The 23485-nt window shown below is 29.0% G+C and overlaps 1 protein-coding gene across 1 annotated transcript in view; it reads left to right on the top strand.

Moving 5' to 3' along the window:
- The window catches only part of l(2)k05911 (CLIP and Tryp_SPc domain-containing lethal (2) k05911), a 106053-nt gene that overhangs the window by 65590 nt on the left and 16978 nt on the right, over positions 1 to 23485 (top strand). Inside the window, exons 2-4 of the mRNA XM_075359902.1 lie at positions 18025 to 18245; positions 19813 to 20352; positions 21153 to 21241. Coding sequence (XP_075216017.1) covers positions 18025 to 18245; positions 19813 to 20352; positions 21153 to 21241 — 850 coding nt within the window. The remainder of the gene's footprint in view (positions 1 to 18024; positions 18246 to 19812; positions 20353 to 21152; positions 21242 to 23485) is intronic.

Below are 23485 nucleotides of genomic sequence, written 5' to 3'. Positions count from 1 at the left end.
TTCTTTCGCTTACAATTTTCATCCGCATCATTTTATTATACGTTTATATATAATAATGAAATAATTACAAAAATGATATAGCTGTGTAGAATATTTTTGAAGAAAATGTGTTAGAATGTTCATCTAAATCGTCGTTTAACATAGAGAAAAAATATTCTAAAAAAAAAGAAACTTTTAATTTCCGTAAAACGCATTGTAATCTGGTAAAAAATAAAACAGAACCGGGTTTTTAAGCTCTTATAAGTTAGTAATTAACAATTGTAATTTTTTTTTTAAATGTTTACTACTGGAAAAATCACTTCAACCCAATATTATAACTGCATAAGAAATATAATTTTTCAAAAAAGGCCTACATAAAAGAAGTAATCTGAAATTTGAGAAAGGTGAAAGTAAAAATCCATATTTAACACATACTGTTTACATTCCATTACGGAATTATTTTATTGTTGTTATAAACTTCGAGCATATCAAATGATAAACTGAATATATTAAAAAAGGGCTAAAAACAGTGTTTTCCCAAATTTTCTGAGAATGCTAACAACATATTAGTTGCTGTATGAAGGAGTTTTTAACAAAATAATATCAGAATGAATTCCCAATTCAGTGTATATCAGATTTTTTAACTTTTAGCAAAAATTATAACAAATATTCAGACACAGATAACTTATACCTCTAGATAGACTACACTTGGGCCTTGATCACCGGACATCCATGTCAAGTAAATTGACACTTATTAAGGGAACCGAAACTAGCGTAGAGATATGTGACTTTGGAAAACATCCAGTAACTCTGATATTACAATTTTAGAACGATTCAAAAGTAACACATTAAAACGAATTTGCAAAATTCCTTGATAATTTGCAACAAATTCAAGTACCAAAATATGAAATTAAATAGAAAAAAAAATCTTTAAATTTAATATCATGTATCAGGAACACCCGAATCACCATCAAAACTATTTTGCTTTAAACCTCCCCAATTCGATGGTATCTTTTAAGTTTAGCGATCAAAATTAACTACATCGTAAATTTTTTTAATAATTTATGCCACTTTTTAAGAAAAAACCCTTTACTTAATTTAGCTTCAAAATAAAATTAATTAGATACTTTCATCGCTGTAAAATATTCATCATATTATTTACTATCAATATAAATTTCAACTGAACAGATTTTAATGTTGCTGTGATGTACACAGAAAAAACATTGTGCTGACTGCTCAGAAGAGAGTTACTTAAGTTATAGTTAGTTGCTTAAGTAATATTTTATAAATATATACACACATACCAGATAACCTAAACATATGAAGACATTTAGACGTGCTATTTAATTAGGTATTATGTTCGACATCTCACATCTAATAACACTCTACGTTTTAAATTACCAGGAAAACTAACCGTAACTATTAGCTTGAAATTTCCTTTATTCTCGTTTCTTTTAGTTAATTTTTAATTCCTTAAATTGTCAACACATGAGTTGATTTACAAATTTACTCTTACGAGGAAAGAATAAGGAAAAATCTCTTGTTTTATTTTTCAACATAATCAGTCAGTTTAGGCTTTAATAACGGCCAATAATTTCGCTTAATAGTCAACGTAATTTTCTTATCGTTCGATTGGTTCCGGATTCAGTTCGTTCTATGGATCAGGATTTTTCAAAAATTCATCTAATCATACTAACTGTCGACATCAAACTATATTGATGTCTAACCTGTCGAAAGTAATTTAAATGCCAAAAAATTAATTACAAAATTTCGTACATAAGAGTATTTAAGAGTTTTACAATTAAATTTATAAAACTATTCTTTAATAACATAACAACTGGTTGTATACAAATAAGTAACCTAATTTTTTTATATTTTTTCTTAGCGTAAAAAATGCTTTTTTTTAAGAAGCCACTTCTTTAAGATTCATTGTAATAATAATAATAATAATAATAATAATAATAATAATAATAATAATAATAATAATAATAATAATAATAATAATAATAATAATAATAATAATGTGAACGGTTAAAACGTCATCAAATATGTACCAGAACCTTTCATGAAATAAAAAAAAATATATATATATAACTTTTTGTTCTAATCTATATCGCACCGGACTGCCATCTTCATTTTAAACAAGTAGGAAAATGTTATGTTTAGTCAGTTTAAAAAAAGTAGATTTATCAATTGAAGCTGAAAAGCAGTTTTCCTATCCTTTACATCCAGGAAAGTTCTCAACTTGTTTCTTGTTAGCCTTATTCAAATGCACCGATTTCGATGATTCTTTTTATTTTATGGAGAAAGTTCCTTAGTGGTCCCTCAGCAATCTTCTCACAAATAAAATCAGTGAAGATATTTAAACGGTAATTCATCTGATGAAGGAATATTTATTTTTTTACCGTCATTATTACTTAATATGCTATTGATTTGCAAAATTTGCGTTAACTTAAGTTGCACTGATATTCTATTTCACAGTAAATTTTCGTGAAAAGTTGGTTGGAAAACTTGCAGAAAAAATAAGTACTTATTACTGCATTCTAGACAATCTTAGCTTACATTTTGGTAGTAATTACTTAACGTAACGACGTTAAGTAATGTAGAGTAACGACTCTGCAAATCTTTTCTTATTTTTATCTACATTCATTTTCCTATCCTTTAACATAACTTGCCAACAGTTTACCTTTCATAGAAATAGCATTATTTTGTAATCCTACTCTAATTTTAAATAAAATTAACAAATACTATAAGATATACATTATAATGTTCTCTCTCGCTCTCTCTCTCTCTCTCTGTGTGTGTGTGTGTGTGTGTGTGTGTGTGTGTATGTGTGTGTGTTTGCTTGTATGTAAATATAAACGTTGAACGTTGTGGATGTTAGCATGTAAAAGAATACGATTGGCTACGTTAAGAAAAATCATTATAATTTTTAAAAACTGTTATGGATCTTTTATTTTTCTACACTTTACTACAAGAAAAATGGTAAAGGATTTCATATGAATATACCGTATATTTTTCTTCACTATTATTACTATGTTCCGAAAGAAAGTTGAAGCTAAAAATAGATCAGTTTCAAATTGAAATTTGGTTACAATCTAAACCAGGCCTACGAAAGTAATTTTAGTAGATGCAGAAACCAACAAACGCTCATATCGGTAATAGATATCTTAATGATTTCTATAATATAGCTCTATCTAACGTAAAAAGAATTTACCATTCTTTATAAAATGGTAACGATTATCGTACATTTATCCAGTACATTTATGGCGTACAATATCACATATGACCGTAGATGTTGACTATTTTAAGACCGCATTGTAAATTAGTAATCAATATGAGAAAATTCATTTCCTCAAGTTCTCTACTGAAAAAACAAACGATCTGAACGAGTAAATTATTTCAACTCACTATCAATAAAACAACAGTAAAAAACTACATAAATTATTGAAGTTTTCATTTGAGGAATAAATAGCTGCATTTGCGATATAAGAATACTCCCAACCCTGTAAAAAATTGTTCAACGGACAAAACCTGGCAATAAATTAGTACTTTCTGTCGGCTAAGACAGTTAGTTAACTAAATCCTGAATCTATATTTAGTTCACGAACACGTAACTGGTGTAGATAACTGTATCATTACTAAGATTAGTAAATATATAATTTGATGTCAATGTTGCGTAATTATATGGGTACGATAGCTAGTATGGCGGAATGTCCTAAGCTTTGTTTATATTTTCTTTAACATCTTGTGGAGTTTAGTGACAATTTTAATCACGATAAAAACTTAATATTTTACTTATTTTTAACGTATTCTTATTATTCAGAGCTTGGGATCGGAATGTCATGTGAATTGACATTATTTATTATTTTACAGCATAACCACGGCCTCAATTGTACAAAGTAAACAATAAAAAAGTTGTATAATTTCATTTTTATTTTAATTTAATAATAATTATGGAAAATTTCCTTTCCACAAAAAGAAGTGTTTGTGTGTATGTGTGTGTGTGTGTGTGTATCGTGTTCGTTTGTGTACGGGCGCAAAAGTAGTCGTATATGTTTGGGTAGCTAATAATAATATCAGACGTAATATCTTCTTTAATTTTAGTTACACATTTAATTACACAATAAACTGTATGTTGAATATATTTTGTAATAAACTCTATGAAAAAAAAAACACAGCTGACTGCTGTGTACATTGTGAAGGAGTGAATCTCGGTTAATTACTGTAACTGAGGTTTGTTATTCTGTTACCGTTTATCATTTCGTGTATTTTATTTTTTTGTTTAGCTCTATTAAGAATAATTTTTTTTTGGTACAGAAAGAAAAAAAAGATTTTCTGTCCATTTTTTGTCTGTTTTGCTTCAATAAGAAACCGATTTTTAAAAGGTTTTATTTACTTTTTATTGGTGTACGAATATTTACATGAATTTTCTCAGAATTAAATTCTCTGCAGTTTTATTACTAAATCTTCCACATTTATCAATCATTTAACAAAGCTCTGTACAAAAAAACCTAAAAAAATTGTTTTTCGACACCGAATTTTGTGTTTTACGTCGGATATCTTAAAAACTACCAGAATTACAGTTCTGGGACCTACTTATCCTACTTCCCAGCTCAAATTAGATAAGAAACTACCAACTTTACCGCTTAATTTGGGTCCCAAAAATTACAGTAGTAAAATTAAAAAAATTAAGTAGTATATGTACTGTTTGTACATACTAGCGGACAGACGTTGTCCTGAGCGGCATTATTCTGTAATAAATGAACAACACATAAATATAAGTAACTTAATTAAGTTAAAATTAGCAGGAATGTGTTGTAAATTTCATTAAAATGACTATTAGTATGATATTATCAGTTTGTGATTGTGGTATTATTGCAATGGGTTTATTGATTAATTATGTGTAGTATGGTTAATATTTATTTTCACTAAATATTGAGATGACCGATAAAAATTGAATAAAAAAATCGAAACGTCGTAAATTAATAATTAGTGTAATTAATAAATTTTCATCCACATTACTACTAATTTTTACTTAACATCATTCTAAAAAAGTACCTCCTACATTTTTTTTTTTAAATTTAATAATTTTGACGTTTCATAACCATGTAACAGCTTAATTAATCAATTAATAAAAAAATTAAAGCACTGTAAAAAAGCAACGTAGTTAAAATTTTAGTAGAAAACTTTATCATTTCTCTCATTCTTTATTTTAACATCTATTTTACCAAATTTTAGATAATAGTAAATTAAAAATAATTTTAGAAAACTTTTTATAAAATTAATCAGCTAAAACATTATAAATCCAATTTTTTAAATATACTTTAAACTATATTATAAGTAACTTATATTTTTATTTTATAAATGTTATAATTTATTTTACAAACTGAAATTTTTATTTTCAAACAGCCGATATTATAAGTAACTTATATTTTAATTTTATAAATGTTATAATTTATTTTACAAACTGACATTTTTATTTTCAAACAGCCGTTCAATACTTCATAAGTTGCATAGAATCAAATGAGAACTGACAATTAAAATTTGTAAGTTAAGTTGATTGTTATTGAATGCACGTGTATACATCATTAAAATTCATGAAAAATCATGTAAAATACTCACTTCAATACTGCACCTTACAAATTTGCACAATGTACATTTTTTAATTACACTTTAAAACGTTATTTCAATAAATAATAATATAATATAATATTCTCCATAAACGCGTAATTCTAGCAGACTCGGCAATGCTTCGCTATTTCTAGATCTGAGTATACATACAGATTAAATGACAACAATTGAAAGTTTCATAAAACCTTAAAAAACTGAACATTAGCAATTTAACCTTTCACTTTATAAAAGTCAGAATGTAAATAAATCCAAATGGCAAAACAACAGCACTACCTACAGGATTTAATTCACACCTCTCTCTAATCACAGTATTCGGTGGAAAATAATTTTTTAACGAAAAGTGTTGTGGCTGCAAAATCATTACAATTAATACTGAACATTAAGAAACTTACAAAACATTACGGAACCTTATAAAATTTCACCTTTAACTTTATAAAATTCAGAATGTAAATAAATCCAATTGTCAGAACAGCACTACCTATCGGATTTAATTCAAACTATTCTCTAAATACGAATTTTAATGTAAGAACAACACTAAGCTACGACGCAAGTAACTGATATGAGAAAAAGCAACAAAATAAAAAAATTCCTAGAATCCGATCGCAGCACCAACTACCGGGTTTGACTGATAAACCAGAAATTAAAAAAACTTCTAAAACGCGATCGCAGCTCTGCCTACCGGACCCACACGCTGCCTACCGGACCCAATTGTGAACCTTAACCATCCCAACATCAACAACACATAAATAAATTTAAAAAACATTTTCACTTCAATACTGTACCTTACAAATTTGCACAATGTATATTTTTTAATTACACTTTAAAACGTTATTTCAATAAATAATAATATAATATAATATCTCTCAATACGCTCACAATTCTAAACGCGATCGCAGTGCTGCCTACTTGTTACTTAATCAGTTGTGATTTTTTTTACATTGGCAACGGCCATACGGGCTCTTTGTGATTGGTCGTTGTGTTTGACAGCGGCCATCTTACATTGATCTGATTGGTTTTCCTTTGTTTACATTTCCATCTGATTTATTAGCCTCTTATTTATTAAAAAACTGTTTTCTCGCGATTTTTTGTAACACAATAATAACACAAAATTACGAAATATTTTTCTCAATTTGATCGCAGCACCAACTGTCGGGACAAACTAAAATTAAAATAGAATATTATTGAATGTTCGATACTGCGATGGTAGTGCAGTCTGCCGGATCCAACGCAAAACATTCCAAAATCAACAACTACTTATAAATAAAAAATTAATTAAATAAACATTTTCCAGTAGACCAAATTGTGAATCTAAATCATTCTCGAATCCCCTTGAACACACACACAAAATTTCATCAAAATCAGTCCAGCCGTTTAGGAGGAGTTCAGTGACATACACACGCACACAAGAAATATATATAAAAAGATATATATTTTATAAGCTTCTATAAATCTCACTCTTTACAAGCATTAAACCTCACTCTTACTTATACTTGTAAGCCCTACTACTAAATATATTCGAAGCTTCACCTCTCTAGAAAGGACTTAATTCATTTTCCAGGACAGCTTCTTTGTAGAATTTACTTACTAGCTGGTATATGTAACCTGGTAGACTACCATGCCGTGTAAGTAGAGTTCCATCCATTTTTTTTATTTTAAGTCTAATTTTCTACTAATTTTTTTTATAATAAAATATTCATATTATAACCAAAAATTCCTGGGAATCAAACCCAGGATTCCGAGTAGCATCAGATAGCAATTAAGCGATATCCAATGGGTTAGTTACCCAATTACCAGCAAGTTATTGATATAAGTTTTAAAAGCATCGATTATTCTCAATTTATAATTTATTTATTTTTAGAATTTTGCTTTGCAATTTCCTCAATAAATAAGAACAGCCATTTCATTAAATAGTCATTAACTAATATTTATTTTAACAGTTAAAATTACAGTTAACATGGCGGCAGTCTTCTCGTTTACTGTTAATGAGTTATAATGATCAATTATAATACCTTTAGTAGGTTAATTTTTGACGAACAATTTTGTTTTTACTTCGAGTAGGTAAATGTCAACAAAATTAATTTCACAAACAGAAATACGTAATTCATAACTGCTCAATAAAAGAGCTTACTTTAAATTATATTAATAAAAATTCACTTCTTGAATTATTGTTTAGAATCCTGTATAATGTTAACACTTTTTTATAAAACTCTTTCGTAAATAAAACGTTGTCTTTCCACCACAAAATATCCTAAACATGTGCTTTTAAATATCGTTAACTCTAATCTTTGGACTAGATGTACTAAGATAAAATGAGTGGATTATTAATACACTTGTTTATGATTATAATGTACTCATATTTTAAAGTGGTTTTTTAAAGATTTTTAATATGGATTCAACTTCAGAACGTTAACATTATGTGTATAAAACACCAGTGAGAATAATAACTTAGCTTATTTTTTTATAAGAAACTGGTACGGTCAATTAACTACTCCTTATATTTCTAATTACAAATCACCCATTTATAGAATCGATTTTGTGAGTTTGTGTGATTAACATCAGCTGTTAAAAAAAGAAACATTATTTTTATTATCATTAAATTTGCATAAAAACATGTTTTTTAATATCCTTATATATTTTGATACTTCTACTTTATTGTATTAGATATTTTTTCCAGATATTATGTATTTTTCATGATTAATTCATAATTAGATTGAGCTTACTCATGTAAGCTCAAAGCTTGTGCGCGGGAATTTTGTGTGAAAATTTTCTTTCATCGTTATCATTTTATTCTTAATCCACTGAGTTAACGAAAATAAAAAATCTAATGTGGACACCATATGACTTCCTTGTACGCCTATTAAATTACATATAAACATTTTTTTTAAATGAAAAGTACATAAAATTTTTTTTAATGAAAATACATAAAATTTTATTTCATTAATAACTTCTGATATTTTTTCATAGTTTTTTCTATTGTCATTATTGAATTATTATTTAGGGTAATTTTTTTTTTTACAATCAGATGTTAATAATTATTAATACATCAATAAATTTAAATTAAAATAAAAGGAGATGTAGTCTGATTCGAACCGATGTGCCTTCCTCCTTATAAGATCAAAATATTTCATTAATTAAAATTTCATTTGGCTATAACTCTGGAACCAATGAAAATAAGTACCACCTATGATATATCTTTAAAAACCTCTCAATGAGGGCTTATTACTACAGTTAACAAAAATTCCAAAATCCAATTTTTTGGATTTTGGGTTTTTTTGGACACTTTTGGTTCAGTCAATTGCAATCAAAAGGGGAGGTGCACAACTAGATGTTACAACAGTCTCAAATCCAAAATTTCAACATCCTGCGGGTAATCGTTTTTGAGTTATGGGAGATACGTACGTACGTACAGACGACAGGCCGAAACTAAACAAAATGGATTCAGGGATGGTCAAAATGGATATTTCCGTTGAAATCTGAAAACCGAAATTCTTCGCTAACACAATACTTCCTTTACTTCGTACAAGGAAATAAAAAGCATTAATGATAATTTTTTATTATTATAGGAAGAAGTTTTTATTTTCATTGCTACTTGCATCATATTAAACAGCTAATACCTCATATCCAAATTTTTCTATTGATTAAATTGTACGATTATTTTTATAGAAACAGCAATAAGAAAATATCAGTAATTTATCTGATGAATATGAAATAACTTAATTCTTATAAGTTTTAAAGTATAACTTATAAAGTTATATATAATCTTACAAAAAAGTACGGAATTTATTGAGAATGGAGTTTTCCTCATTACAAACAAAGGAATTCCTTATTAACAAGCTAAACTACACTCATCTTATTTTTCAGTTGAGTTGAATAACCCATTCATTTATGTATTTTAAATATTCTTTGACCATTATACAACAGTGTCCACTTGTTACAATGCATCACCAAAGAAAAATCGTGCCTTTGAATTATATCTTACAAACCACTGGATGAAAAAATTAAATTTATACCATATTAAATCCGATTCTTTTCTGAGTTATTATTATGAGTTGGATTTTATGTTAAGATACCCATGGGAATTACAATAAATAATGTACCATTTTCGCCTGCTTTCTAAGTAGAATAATTTTCATGTATGATTAAAGTATCAGTTTAAAATCTTAATTAAAATTAGTTTCTGTAATTTTCTTGTTGGCTTAAATTTGGCGGCAGTTTTCAACGAATACGAGAAATTTTTCTTCGAATACGAGATATTTTTTTGCATTGAAATATGTACTATTATGACGCCTCGTCATATCCATAATTTCAATTAATATTGCAAGAGAAAAACGAGTTGCGAAACTAGACAAAAAAAACCATATAATTACTAGGAACTCATAGCTCTGTTAGAAAAACTACTGTCGTTTCACCTAAGCATAAATTTCAGTATAAATAACTTAGCTGTTTCTTCAAGTAGTCACTTGAACAATGCGGCTGCATTCTTTCATAACAGACGACTGAGGTTCGCAGCAGTTTTAGGTGATATTCTTTTGATCGTCATAACAATTTCAAGCATCATATTGCTTGAAATTCTTAACTACGTAAGATCTGTAATAATAGTGGTGTTAAATACACGGCTCAGTGCGAAAGAAAAATTGTTTATTTTTACTGATAGCCAAAATTACTTCTTTTTCTTAAAAAAAAAAAAAAAATCATCCTTATTTTTAAGCACACTAAATTTTTTTACACTCTCTTAACAAAGTTAATAGAATGTTGGAATTGTACTGCTGGGAAATCAGGTGAAAAATTAGGTGCATTATATGTGATTCTCCATAATTCCTATGAATTTTCTTTAAATACACTACAGTTCATACCAATAATAAAGAAAAGCGAAGGAAAATACATCTCATTTTTCTTTATTTTTAAGCACTGAGATGAATTAACAAATCCTTTATTCACATATATTTATATTAATTTTATATACATACGAATATTCTGAACATACATTCTGTCAAAAAAGCACCGGGAATTTTTATTTTAAAAGGGCCGCGTTAGTGATTTTTTTTAAATATTTTTTTCCGTAAAATAGTGTATTTAATTGCAACGCCCAAAACGAGCACGATCTGTTTACCAGTTCGTTTACAGCCTACGGAACAAGACTACACTTCATTTACATTCATACATATCATCCTCATTCATCCTCTGAATTAATATCTAACGGTGGTTCCGGAGGCTAAACAGAAAAAGAAAAGAAAAGAAAAGTTTGTTAACAGCAGGTGGTTGAATCAGTCCACTTCAGAAGTGCTTCACGATTTTTACAATGAACAAAGAGTTTGCCTGAAATTTTGTGTTGCGAACGGAATTTCGTATGCCGACTCGCTAGAAATGTTAGAAAAGGCTTATTGTGAATTAATTTTTTTTCAAAAACACGTGCTTACGAATGGTACAAAGCGTTCGTGGAGGGCCGAAATATCGTCGAAGACATGCCTCGTTCTAGACGACCTTCGACCTCGTCAACCGATAAAAATATCGAAAAAGTGAAGGAATTGCGCTCGATAATCGCCATTCTAGCTTAAGAGAGAAAGCTCGTGACCTTAACACCTCTCACGAGTCTGTTCGTTTGATTTTTGCGAAAAATTTGGGCATGAGAGTGTCACAGCACGGCTTGTTCTAAAAGAGCTCAATTTTCTTCAAAAACAGTACCGTGAGCAGGTCTCTTTAGACACGCTGGATCGCGCTACTTCTGATCCCACATTCATTAAACGCATCATAACTGGTGATGAGACATGAGTACACGAGTTTGAATTACAAAAAAGTCAACAGTCATCGTTAGACAAAAGACGAACCGAAACCGAAAAAACCGTGTCAAAGTCGCTCAAAAGGCAAGGTGATGCTCATTGTTCTCTTCGATATTCGTGGTTTGGTGCATCACGGATTCATTCTAGATTGACAGACGGTCAATAAAGAATACTATTTGGTCGTATTGAAGCGTTTGCGTGAGAAAATCCGTCAGAAACGGCCAAATTTGTGGAGAAAAAATTCGTGGATTTTACACGACGATAATGCGCCATCGCATAGAGCGACAATTGTAACCGAATTTAAGGCCAAAAACGCAATAAATATCATCGATAAACCATCGTATTCACCATATCTGGCCCGTGTGACCTCTGTCGTTTTCGAAGCTAAAATTGCCGCTTCGGGGTACCCGTTTTGACTCGACTGAAGCCATAAACCAAAATTCGTGGAAGGAGCTGAAGGCTATACCGGTAAGCCCTTATAAATAGTGATTCAAAGACTGAAAAAACGCTGGCATATATATGTTGCATCAAATGGGGTCTACTTTGAAGGCGACAAAAAAAAACTGATGAATAAACAAAAATTTTCCGTTTTATTTAACAATTCCCGGTACTTTTTTTTGACAGTGCAGTATAAAGACCTGAATAAATAATTATTTTTAAGCAGAAATAATTTGTTCTATGAATTTTAATAAAATTTAAATAGCTCCATAAATAAAAAAAAGTATTTTACATTGGTTATCTGTCTAGAACGTCGTTAATTTTTATTTTTGCGTATCGTTCCAACCATCTCATCTTCTTCGATAATATACGTGCAGAAAAGTATGTCTTTGGATGTATAACGAAAAGAAGGACAAAAACAAAAAAAAAGTTTAATTCAAAAAATTCTGAAAATTTAATGCCACTTCTTTTTTGTCAGTAAATTATATTTTATTAATATAATCGTTGGTCTGTAGCTAAAAATAAAATAGGGTTTTTTACTTAGGGAAATTATGAGTATATTTTCTAAATTATATAACCGATGTAATTATTAATAATTTATAAATGCTAATGTAAATTCACTTAAACCTTTTAATAATTACAAAAACTAAACCTATTACTCAACACGTACAAGTCGCATTACTGATCTTTCTACTATCAGAAACATGTTTTTTTTCTGGACGACATTTAATAAGAACCACAATTTATCTTATAGGAATTTTTTCCATTACTTTTGATTGTTTAAATCATCAGTATGTTAGTTTAATGTATAATGATAACAAGATTACAAATACTATATTGTAATTAAAGCCGGTATGTAGAACTCATTAATCTACTACATTTTTTCTGAATTATTTTAGCTAATGGATATGTCTTTTAAAGTTAATTTTCTTTTTTTAACACATACAGATTCATTTATTTTATTAAGATGTATTATTATTATTACTTTTTTTAAATTAAATTCTCCTTTAAAAATTACATCAAAACAGCTCTACAGGTAAAATAACAAAGTAAAATACTTTTAATTTAATTTTTTTTTTAAATAAGTTAATAAATGTAAAATTTCACTTCTCTTTTTAAATTGTTATTCATAAGATTAGACAATTAATTTTATTGTGCAATTCTGGTTAATGATTTACATCATCACTTGTAAGTTATTACACTGTTATGATAGTTTTTCATGACATTACTAGATCTTGGTTCATATCCAGATAAAGATAACTAAATTTTAACTATTAACAATCCAACTCATATTTTATAAATACTTTGCATATCTAACTCGCTCAGGATGATCCAGATAAAATACTTAATAATCGTAGGCTTAACCATTTTTATCTCATCTATCACTCATTCATGGTCCCTGAGTTGGTCCACAATCTTCTAAAATCAAAGAATGTTTGAAGACAATAAGAAAAACACAGCTTGATGAGATGTAAAACCACTTACACTAAATATCACTGACTTAAATACATTAGAAAAATGAATTTTATTGTAATTAGACTTTCATGTGATCAGTGTAACATGAATTTACATATTTTAAAAAGCAAAACTGAATTCATTTTATTTTTCAAAATAATATCATAGCAGTGTTTTTCTAAAACAAACAAATAACAATGGATTTGTATATCAAGCCATACTTAATCATGTAATCCTAAACATGCTTACCTACATGGTAGAGTAGTTGTCTATGCCTTTCATCTGGAAGATTCTGGGTTTGATTCCCAAACAAGCTTGGCATTTTTTTTTTGTTCAATAATTTTTTTCAGCAACAGTAATTGTAATTGGGTTAAAATATGCTGCTAAGTATGGAATGAAGAATGTAATTTTTCATAGTGCAGTAAGATGCTTTAAAAAGTTTAAAAAATCTTTACCTAAATTTTTCATTGTATACATAAGTCAAGTAACCGATCTTAAAGGAAGTCTGGTTTTTATACATTATATAAAACATACAAACTTTTAAAAAGGATAAAACTGAAAAAAAAAATCCTTGTAATAATGGATATCAGATGATGTCAATCAAAATCATGTTGTCTATTTTTTTTTTTATTCCAAACAAGAAATAAATGAATTTAAGTTTTGAAATATTAAATAATTTATGAAGTAACTGAGAAAATCAACCACATTTAATTTCTGGGAAAGTAATATTTTAGTTTTTCAAAAACTAGTTATTCTAACCAGAATACTGATGAATAGATAGATCTATAAAGCATACATTACATAAGAAAGTAAATAGCAGACATAAATGAAGATCTGTAAATTCAGCTCTTAGTGTCCTTCTGACTATCAGTTAAAAGATGTTAATCAGTACAAACATCGACTTCTTCTTCTTTTAAGCACCTTCTCCTTAACGAAGGGTGATCCATGTAACCAGCATTGACTGCTAACAATAACCTTTTTTTTCCTGTTTAACCTCTGGGAATCACTATCAAGTATTACTTCAGAGGATGAATAAGGATGACACGTATGAGTGTATGTGAAGTGTAGTCTTGTACAGTCTCAGGTCGACCGTTCCTGAGATGTTTGGTTAATTGAAACCCAATCACCAAAGAACACCGGTATCCACAATCTAGTATTCAAATTCGTATAAAAGTAACTGTCTTAACTAGGATTTGAACACTGGAACTCTCGACTTTGAATTCAGCTGATTTGCGAAGACGAGTTCACCACTAGACCAACCCGGTGGCTAAAAATAACCTTTTTTCTTCTTTTTTTTTGTTTGTTTAACCTCCAGGTCCACAGTTAAACAATTCTTTCCATAGAGGATGAGATGAGTGTTTTGTAGCGTATATGAAAAATGCCATGCCTGACCGGGATTTCAACCCAGGACCTCCAGGTGAAAGGCCGAGATGCTACCACTCACGACATAGAGTCCAACTGGATTGACCTAATACAATGACTCACTACATTGACTACTTAAAATAAAAAAAAATAAGGCACATACCAGAAAAAGTAATAATAATATTTTCCAATGGTCAGTTCACTGGACACCTTTTCAAAGGGACTGCTTAAATTTTGCTGTTATCTATTAGTTAGATGGTACATTAGATGAATGACCTATTATAAACAAATATTACTATAAAACTAATTTACCTAATAAAGAAATTACAATGAAAGATAGATTTATGCCTTCAAATTTATCATGCATCAGCAGAATGACAGCTAAGGAATGCAATGAAAATTGTGACATACCTCCTGCAGAGCTGAATATTAAGGTTGGCATGATGGCAGTAAATGTTTTAAATGTACCCCTTTTGGATAATCAAAATAACAGTGACAGAAAAAATTAAAATATCAAAAACTGTTCAAAATGTTATAGATTAAATTCGTTTTTATTAAAATGATTTTCATGCAAGAAAATATTAACAAAAAATATTTTTGATCAAAAGTAACATATTTAAAAAATCTTTAAAATTATTTTTTAAATTTTATATTTATAAAGTTCATTAAATCCAAAAATGAAACAGAAATAAAATGAATTGTCTACTATTTTGTTTGTGAAACTACAATAAATCAGACATTATTCAGATTATCTCCAAAAATAGATAAGACTAGTTTCAATGAATATCATCATCTGTAATATATATAAACAGGATATATTTTCACCCTTCCTATTCTCAAATTCTAGGATTAGAAATATTAATTAATTCAAGATTTTATATTTTTTTAAATTTGTTTCTGTACTACAGTTATTTAGATTATTTTCTCACTCTATTTTTTAAACAGAATTGTGCAATAAGCACATGACAGTTTTACTGATCATTTTACCCTTGTTAAGTAGTTTCTATGAGAATTCTTTATAAAATGGAAAAGAATAGAAAAAAATCAGGAGAAGCATATGACAAAACCTTACTGGTAATCAAGTGAAGATGTTATTCTGATAGTAGAAGTAAATTCTTTTAGTAACTATAAGCTTCAGCCTTCATTTTTACAACATGCAACTTGTTTGACAGAAGAGAGATGACAGTATTGTAAATGAATAATAACAGAAACTTAAATTTTAATTCAAGCTATTATTCTAACTTTGATATAGGATAACTTAGATTAGTGGCATTTGTATCTCAGATATTTTACATTCATCATAGTCATAATAAAAAATATCACAGATTGTATAAAGAAACAATTAATGTACTCCTTTCTGTGAGAAGCAATGAATTAAACACTATCTTCACTATCTCCACTCAAGAAGGGAATTGTGAATGTAAAAATGTAAAATTAAACTTAAGAACTTCTATAAAGCCAACATCAAATTTTCCAACTTATATTGTTAGTATTATTACATACTTAAATTTGATGTATCTGTTCATCTGCTACTGTTTGTTGATCTCACTCAGCAGAAAACAGTAAATCAATTACTCCTAAATTAAATAAATAATAATAAATATTGAAGTGTTATCTAAATTTAAAAAATATAAAGGTTTATTCTGGACCATTTAAAAATAAGTTTATTAATTTCTCAGATGAATCTTTTCTGGTAAGATACAAAAAAAAAATTACTAGACAAATGTAATAAGGTGGATTAAATGACAAAAGTTTTAATCATAAGGAAAAGGAAAATTTTTAATTAAATTAAACATTTTTAATTTAAAGATTATTTTTTTAAATTCAAATTAAATTTTTACATTTCTACATTTGACTTCTACTACAGAAAAAACAACTTTTTTCAAATTGTACATAAATTAAAAAATATTGCATTAGGCAAATATATATTGCAGTTCTTTAAATAGCATAACAGCTATCTGGAGTAAGATTAATTTATAATCAAAATTTAAGGAAGCAGAAATCAATACCAATTATTAAACGGTTCACTTGACACCATGTATACTAATGAGAACTATATTGTACAGAATTAGACATTTCCTTTCATAATAAAATGTTATAAAATAATTGATAAGAAAATAATCAATAATTGATACGAAAACAAAAAGTCACAATCTATTTCTCTTATGTTCATTTTCTTATGAATATGTGATTTTCAGAAGCAAATCTAGTGTTCAAGATTCAGAAATGGAACTGGGAATAACATTCATTATAGATAGAAGAACACTTCCATACAAATTAGCTTTTGGGAAATTAAAAAATACGATATATGAACCTCTTTTTCCAGATACCAAGATGAAAGAAATTCATTCTCACATATAGGAGCATTCCAGCATTATCTTCTCATATTTATAAAAGAACACATTGATTATATTCATTTCTGTATAAATTTTCACAATTTAAAGTACAAAACATCATTGAATTGTGTATGTAGTTATAGTCTTATATGTTTTATTGTACATCTCCAACCTCAATTAAAAATTTTGAGTTGAATTCAAAATGGCAGTAAGATTTTTCCTAGGTACAATATTTTTCTATTGTGTATAAATTTTCATCTGTCAGTTAAAATTTATATTATTAAAATTATATACTATTAAAGTTTATACAATTTTCTCTGAGTGCATTTACAATTCTCATTAATTAGTGGCATGCATTTTTTTTGTAAAATACTACTTTACAAATACCAAATTTACTTTGGAAATACTAAATATTTGCTATGGTTCCATTAGTAATGTTTAATTAGTAAAAACACAAATTATAAACAATTAAAAGCAATAATATAGAATCTGCAAGGCTAATCACATGGATTTGGAAAGGCATAATTATTAAAATTTGGACTTCACCCTGCCATAGTTCATTTTCTAATGAATATGTAAGATGAATATATAATTATAAAGGAGGTAGTTTGATTTAAAATAATAACAGTTGATCTTGTATAGATTCAGGCTGAAAATTTTTTAAAGAATATCAGTAACTAAGTCCATTAATTATGAAATTTGCTAATTTTATTTTATTACATTTTATATTTGTTTTGATAACTTTACAATAAATATAGGTCTATGTTGTCTATATTATATTTCTTAAATTCTTCTTTTAATTCACATAATATTAATTTGTTTCAAAACACTTCCTAAAAGCAAATCTCATTATTTAAAAGTCATATGGATGTCCATTTCAAGCTGTTATCTTTACACATCTATACATGTACATATACATGAGACCATGATAATAAAGAATTAATTTCATAATAAAGTAAGATTACTTGACTTAAATAGGAGATAATGTAATATTACAAAAAGACAACTTGATCATACATTTTAATTTAATTTCTTTTTTGCAGCTGCTGATTTAGGAGCAAGAGAAAAACGTCAATTTGAAGGTGGATTATGGGGAAATGTGATCCCCATAGGGCCTTGTTTTAATAGTAAAGGTCGTTTTGGAAGATGTACTAGCTTTAGACGATGCTACCCATACTTCAAATTACCAGATCTTACAACCTGGGAAACATGGGTGATAGGATTGTATGATACTTGCACATATTTTACCCCATCTGGTAAACAGGTAAGGGCATTCAATGTAGTGGTACTTATGTTTAAACAATGGTATTTGTTTGGCAAACAAATATTTTGCCAAAAACAAATATGAAATTTACCTCATGAATATTGAAAATTTCATGATAGTGAATTTATTCATAATAGAATCAATTGCAAATATATTTTGTAAAGCTAGAATAATTTATAATATTTTAACTTCTGTATTACATAAAACTTCTCAAGTATAGTAATAACAAGCATTTCTTTAAGCATGTTACAATCTTAAGGTCTGATCATAAATATTTCTGAGCATGGGATTCTTTTATGAACCCATTAAATGCACATTGACACAGATATGTAACAATCTGTATATTGTATGTCCTTGCTGTTGTTCAGTATGCATGAGATCAAACGAGGAAACAAAATAATAATGAATATCATGCATATATATTAAGATTTACTATTAAGCTCATCCTAAACAAAGTAAGTAAATTACTTTTCAGTGATGTTCGGCTACATTATGATTTCCTATAAACTACAAAATTACATATAACAATATATCGTCAATCTAGTTTCTTGAAAATCAAAAATGTCCAGTTTGAATCAAAAATTTACATTTTTCATCTACCATTTTTACCCAAAATTTTTGTTTATGTGAACTTTTAAAAGACAGTTTATTTTGATAGCTATAAGTAGAACAACGTTTTCTTTATAATAGAAAAAGGAAAATTTCATATTTTATTCCATATGTTTACTATTAATTCCCGTGAATAAGTGTTATTTGTTATTGTAATACATTTACAAGTTACATTTAAGAAAAGTATTTTCTGAAAACCTTATAACTTAATGTAATGAAAATATCTATATCAAAATTCTTTAACCACCACTAGTGCTAATGGTTAATTTAAATACAGTATATGTGATGGAAGGGTGAACATCAAATAACATCTTATTTTTATTAGTTATGTAAGCTATTATATACAAAATGTATTATGAAAAGATATTATGGCTTGTAACTGCATGAGGTCCACACATGAAAAAAAATAATAATAAATGTTTAATGAAGTATGAGTTTTTGAGTTGTCTAGGTTTTCAAGAAGACTAGGACTATTAATCTAGATCAACTGGGCTTGTTTTATCCATAATTAGTTTGAAGTAAATAAGCTTACTGAAAGATAGATGTATTGTACAGTTTAACAAATTAGATCTAAAATTCTTTAAAATTTTGTAAGTTTAAATAATTCAGAATAATCTACTTGTTTGTTGTTAAACAACTTTTATAACAATATAATGTCAATCTAATTTCTTGATAAATCAAAAATATGTAATTTGAATAGAAAATTAAATTAAAGTTAGTCTAACCCAACACTCTAAAAAAGCTTGTCAGCTATAAAAGTTTCTTTATATCTTAATGTCAGTATTTCATAGTAACCTCATACTACGAGATAAAAGGCAGATGATTGTGGGGAAGTTGCTCACCATAGCAAAGTTCTGAGTACCACTAAAAAGTAATCCAAGAATTATAAAGAAGAAATAAAAAAATGGATTCCTTAAATTGCTACAAATATAATATAATTTTTTTTTTTACTTTTCAGATGTTTGGAGTGTGCTGCACTCAGAAGCCTAATCCACCTCCTCCACCAAATTTTCCAGTAGAACCAGCACCTCCAGCACCAGGCTCAGAGGAGGAAACAGGAGGTGCAATAAAACCGGCAACAACTGTCCCAAGCTGGCCTCCACCAATACCAACCCATCCACCAGATCATACTATACCTCCTTTACCTACACACCCACCATCACCAGGTTGGCCTGATTTGAATCCTTCTACAGAACCAACAACAGTAAAACCAGCAAAACCAACAAAACCAACTAAACCTCCCAAACCACCAACTCCACCAAAACCTCCAACACCTCCAGCAAATTGGCCACCACCAATACCGACTCATCCACCAAGTCCACAGCCATGGCCAACTCCTGCTAAACCAACCACAACTGCATCACCGATAACATCAGCTCCTGTAGTTGAAGCACCATCCAATCCAACTGATTTGTCTTGTGGTGCTAAAAATGGCTACCAAGATCAAGAAAGAATAGTTGGTGGACAAAATGCGGATCTTGAAGAATGGCCCTGGATTGTAATTATTATTTTCAAATAAATCTGCTATTATTAACTAGAAAAAATAAACTAAAACTTAAATATTAAACTGAGCCACAGCCAGATTGACACACTAGATTCTCAGTTATTAATTGCTAAAACAAAAGACTTCAAAAACAACTTTTTGGGGTTTCTTAAATTTTAGTGTTGTTAATTTTTTTTGTTTTATTTCAACGTTTAGTTACTTTATATTACTAAATTATATTATTTTATTTAATATAAAAAAAGATTTTAAAACAAATCCATTTCAGCAGCATTCTAGTAATGTTTAGTTGGACTGAATATATTTTGCAGATTGCAGTAGATCAGATTTGAGGTAAATCTGATTCTATCTGAAGTATCTCTGAAATAAACATTGCTAAAAACTATGAAATTATAATCTGTAATGTGCTAAATTGCATTTACCCATCTTTTTTTTAATTGTTTGTAATTTTTTTTATCTCAATATAGATTTTTCTCAGTAATTGCTCACTTTACATAAGAATTACTACTACTTAATTATAAAAAAAAAACTAAAAAGCTACAAAGAATTTATATTTATTTAAAATAAATGTATTATTTAAATGTAAGTTACATCCTCTCTTCAAGTAATTACATCAAGTTAGCGTTGCTTTTAAAATGAACAAATAAAATAATTTTTATTTTTTCTTAATATAATTAAAAAGATAGTACAGAAAATACATTTCTAATTCTATTGGTAAATAGAACCATTTTTAATAAACAGTTTTATAATTTAAACGTACAATAAATATAACCAAATGAAATTCTTTGTTTTGCCAGGCAGCTCTTTTCAATGGAGCACGTCAATTTTGTGGTGGTTCCTTGATTGACAACATTCATATTTTAACAGCATCACACTGCGTTGCTCAGTAAGTTCTGGTGAAAGAATTTTTTAAGTAATTTGTAATTAATATGGCATGTTAAGTTAATACAATTTTAATAGTTATGGTCTAAAACATACAATCATATAATGCACAATACAAAAATAAACTAAGCATGCTTAATACTTAAGGCAGTTTTAAACCATCAGCTCTTTTTGGGGGAGGGTTAAGAATCATTCCTTATCTAACATCCTTCTTAGATATGGCGCTTCTATCTGTTTATGATTACAAGTTCCCTTCACAGAACTAAGAACATTTAGACTGAATCCTGAACTATTATTCAGGATAATTATTCATAGGAATCTTGATTACTTTTTCCAAGAAATACAGAGAAGGAAAAACCATCATGGTTACAAAGTATATGCTATGATTTTTTCCCTTTTCTACAAAATTTACAAATTGTTGAAAACTTCCTTCTCCTTACACATTTCTAGTCAGATGGGATGCATCTTATATTTAATCACGTTATAATTCTAAATTGAGGTCTAGTTAGTCTCAAATGGTCTGGTTCTTAGTCTTCTACTGTTCTGAATCCTTTCATTATATTTCTGATTTTTTTTCTTTTCAATTGCAAAGAGTATTTACCTTCAAATCTTCTAGATTAGTGAATCTCAATCTTTTTAGTTTCACAACCCCAAAAAGTATAAAAATCATATGAGTATTTTGCAACCCCCGCCAATCCCAACCCAATGAAACCTAGTTAAAACTATTTAGCTGCATTGATAACAATGGGTATGTACATGCATATGTGAAGTGTACAAACATGAGCAATTTACAAGTTCCAACTTGATATGTATATGCTCCTTGTAATTTGGTCTGCTTGTGTAATATTTGTTGTGAGAGCAACATGTTCAAACATGCATATGATATGTTTGAACATGGCATGTTATGCAAAATGGATAATTTGTGAAAAAATTAAGTGAGCTATCTATATTCAGTAAATCAAGTAGTAAAAAGACAAGATTGTACAGTGACATCCGGACCCCATAGGGGAAGACGCCCTCTGCCATCCCCTCCGTTCCGAGCCCTTTTGAGCTTTACCAGAGGTCATCTTCAAACCTCGGCTTTTGACATATTTTTTTAGTCTGCCTTGGCCAGGATGCCACTGATGCAAATGCTACAAGTGACATTCCCATCCGTGTACTACTATTTAATGAACTCAAAACAAAACACATCTCACTGAGTCTTAAGCAAGACTGAAAATACCTAACTAAACAAAGGAATTGAACTACCTACCCGTAGAAGGTAAATGTGAGCTCAACACACAACATGAAACATAAAAATATTACACGGAACAACAGCAACACAGTAAAATTGAAAGAAAACAAAACAAAGGACAAGAACAACAACAAAAACATAATTTATAAAACAAAACATCAACAAAAATAGAATAAAAGAGAAATCCAAGCAGAGCTGTAGATCCCCTTAGCAATCCTTTCCTTTGCTAAGTACACTGCAAAATTCTCCACTATTGCCCATTCAGCCTGGCTCCTCCAGTTTACACAGAGATCCAGTGCCAACCTGATAAGATCAAGCTGACAGATGGTCTCTATATGCATTAACTCGTACTTCGAGCACTCATAAAGAACATGGAACAAAAAAAGAATATGGTAGGTATTGTCCAATTGTCCACACTGAGGACACATCCCAGAATCTACCAGGCCAAATTTCTGCAGTCTGTCCGTAAAAGCACCATATCTGGAAAGAAATTGCATCACGTATTTATTAGGGTGCACCCAAGAGGCGTCCTGCAAACCAACAACATTTGGAGAGAGATCATGCGTATAACGCCCACCATCTGGCCTGCCACAAGGCACTGCCATGTTTTACAATTCCTTAAACACTAAGAACTCAAATAACCAGACTTCTTAGCAACATATCGTTGCTGCTTCTCAGTCACAATCAAGTCTATCAGTTTCATGGCTGCAATCATCAAGACTGCCTCCTGTGAAATAGTATGGTAATCACCCATTACCATTACCATCAGGCGTTGAGCCCTTAATAATATGTCCCAATAACTTTTATATTTTAGCCTATCCATCCAAACAGGTGCCACGTATTGCATAACAGCCTCGCACACACCTTTATACAGAATGCTCATGGTCTTAAAGTTAAGACCCCAATTAGGATTGATCACACATCGAATACCGAAGAAGGAATTAAGCCATACTGATATAAGTACACTCTATCCATCTTATTTCATACCATTAAGAGTAGCTAAGATTTCCAAAC

The sequence above is a fragment of the Lycorma delicatula genome, chromosome 3 (genome assembly GCF_047948215.1).
Source record: "Lycorma delicatula isolate Av1 chromosome 3, ASM4794821v1, whole genome shotgun sequence".
Lineage (NCBI taxonomy): Eukaryota > Metazoa > Arthropoda > Insecta > Hemiptera > Fulgoridae > Lycorma > Lycorma delicatula.
This window is presented reverse-complemented; position numbering and strand designations above follow the sequence as displayed.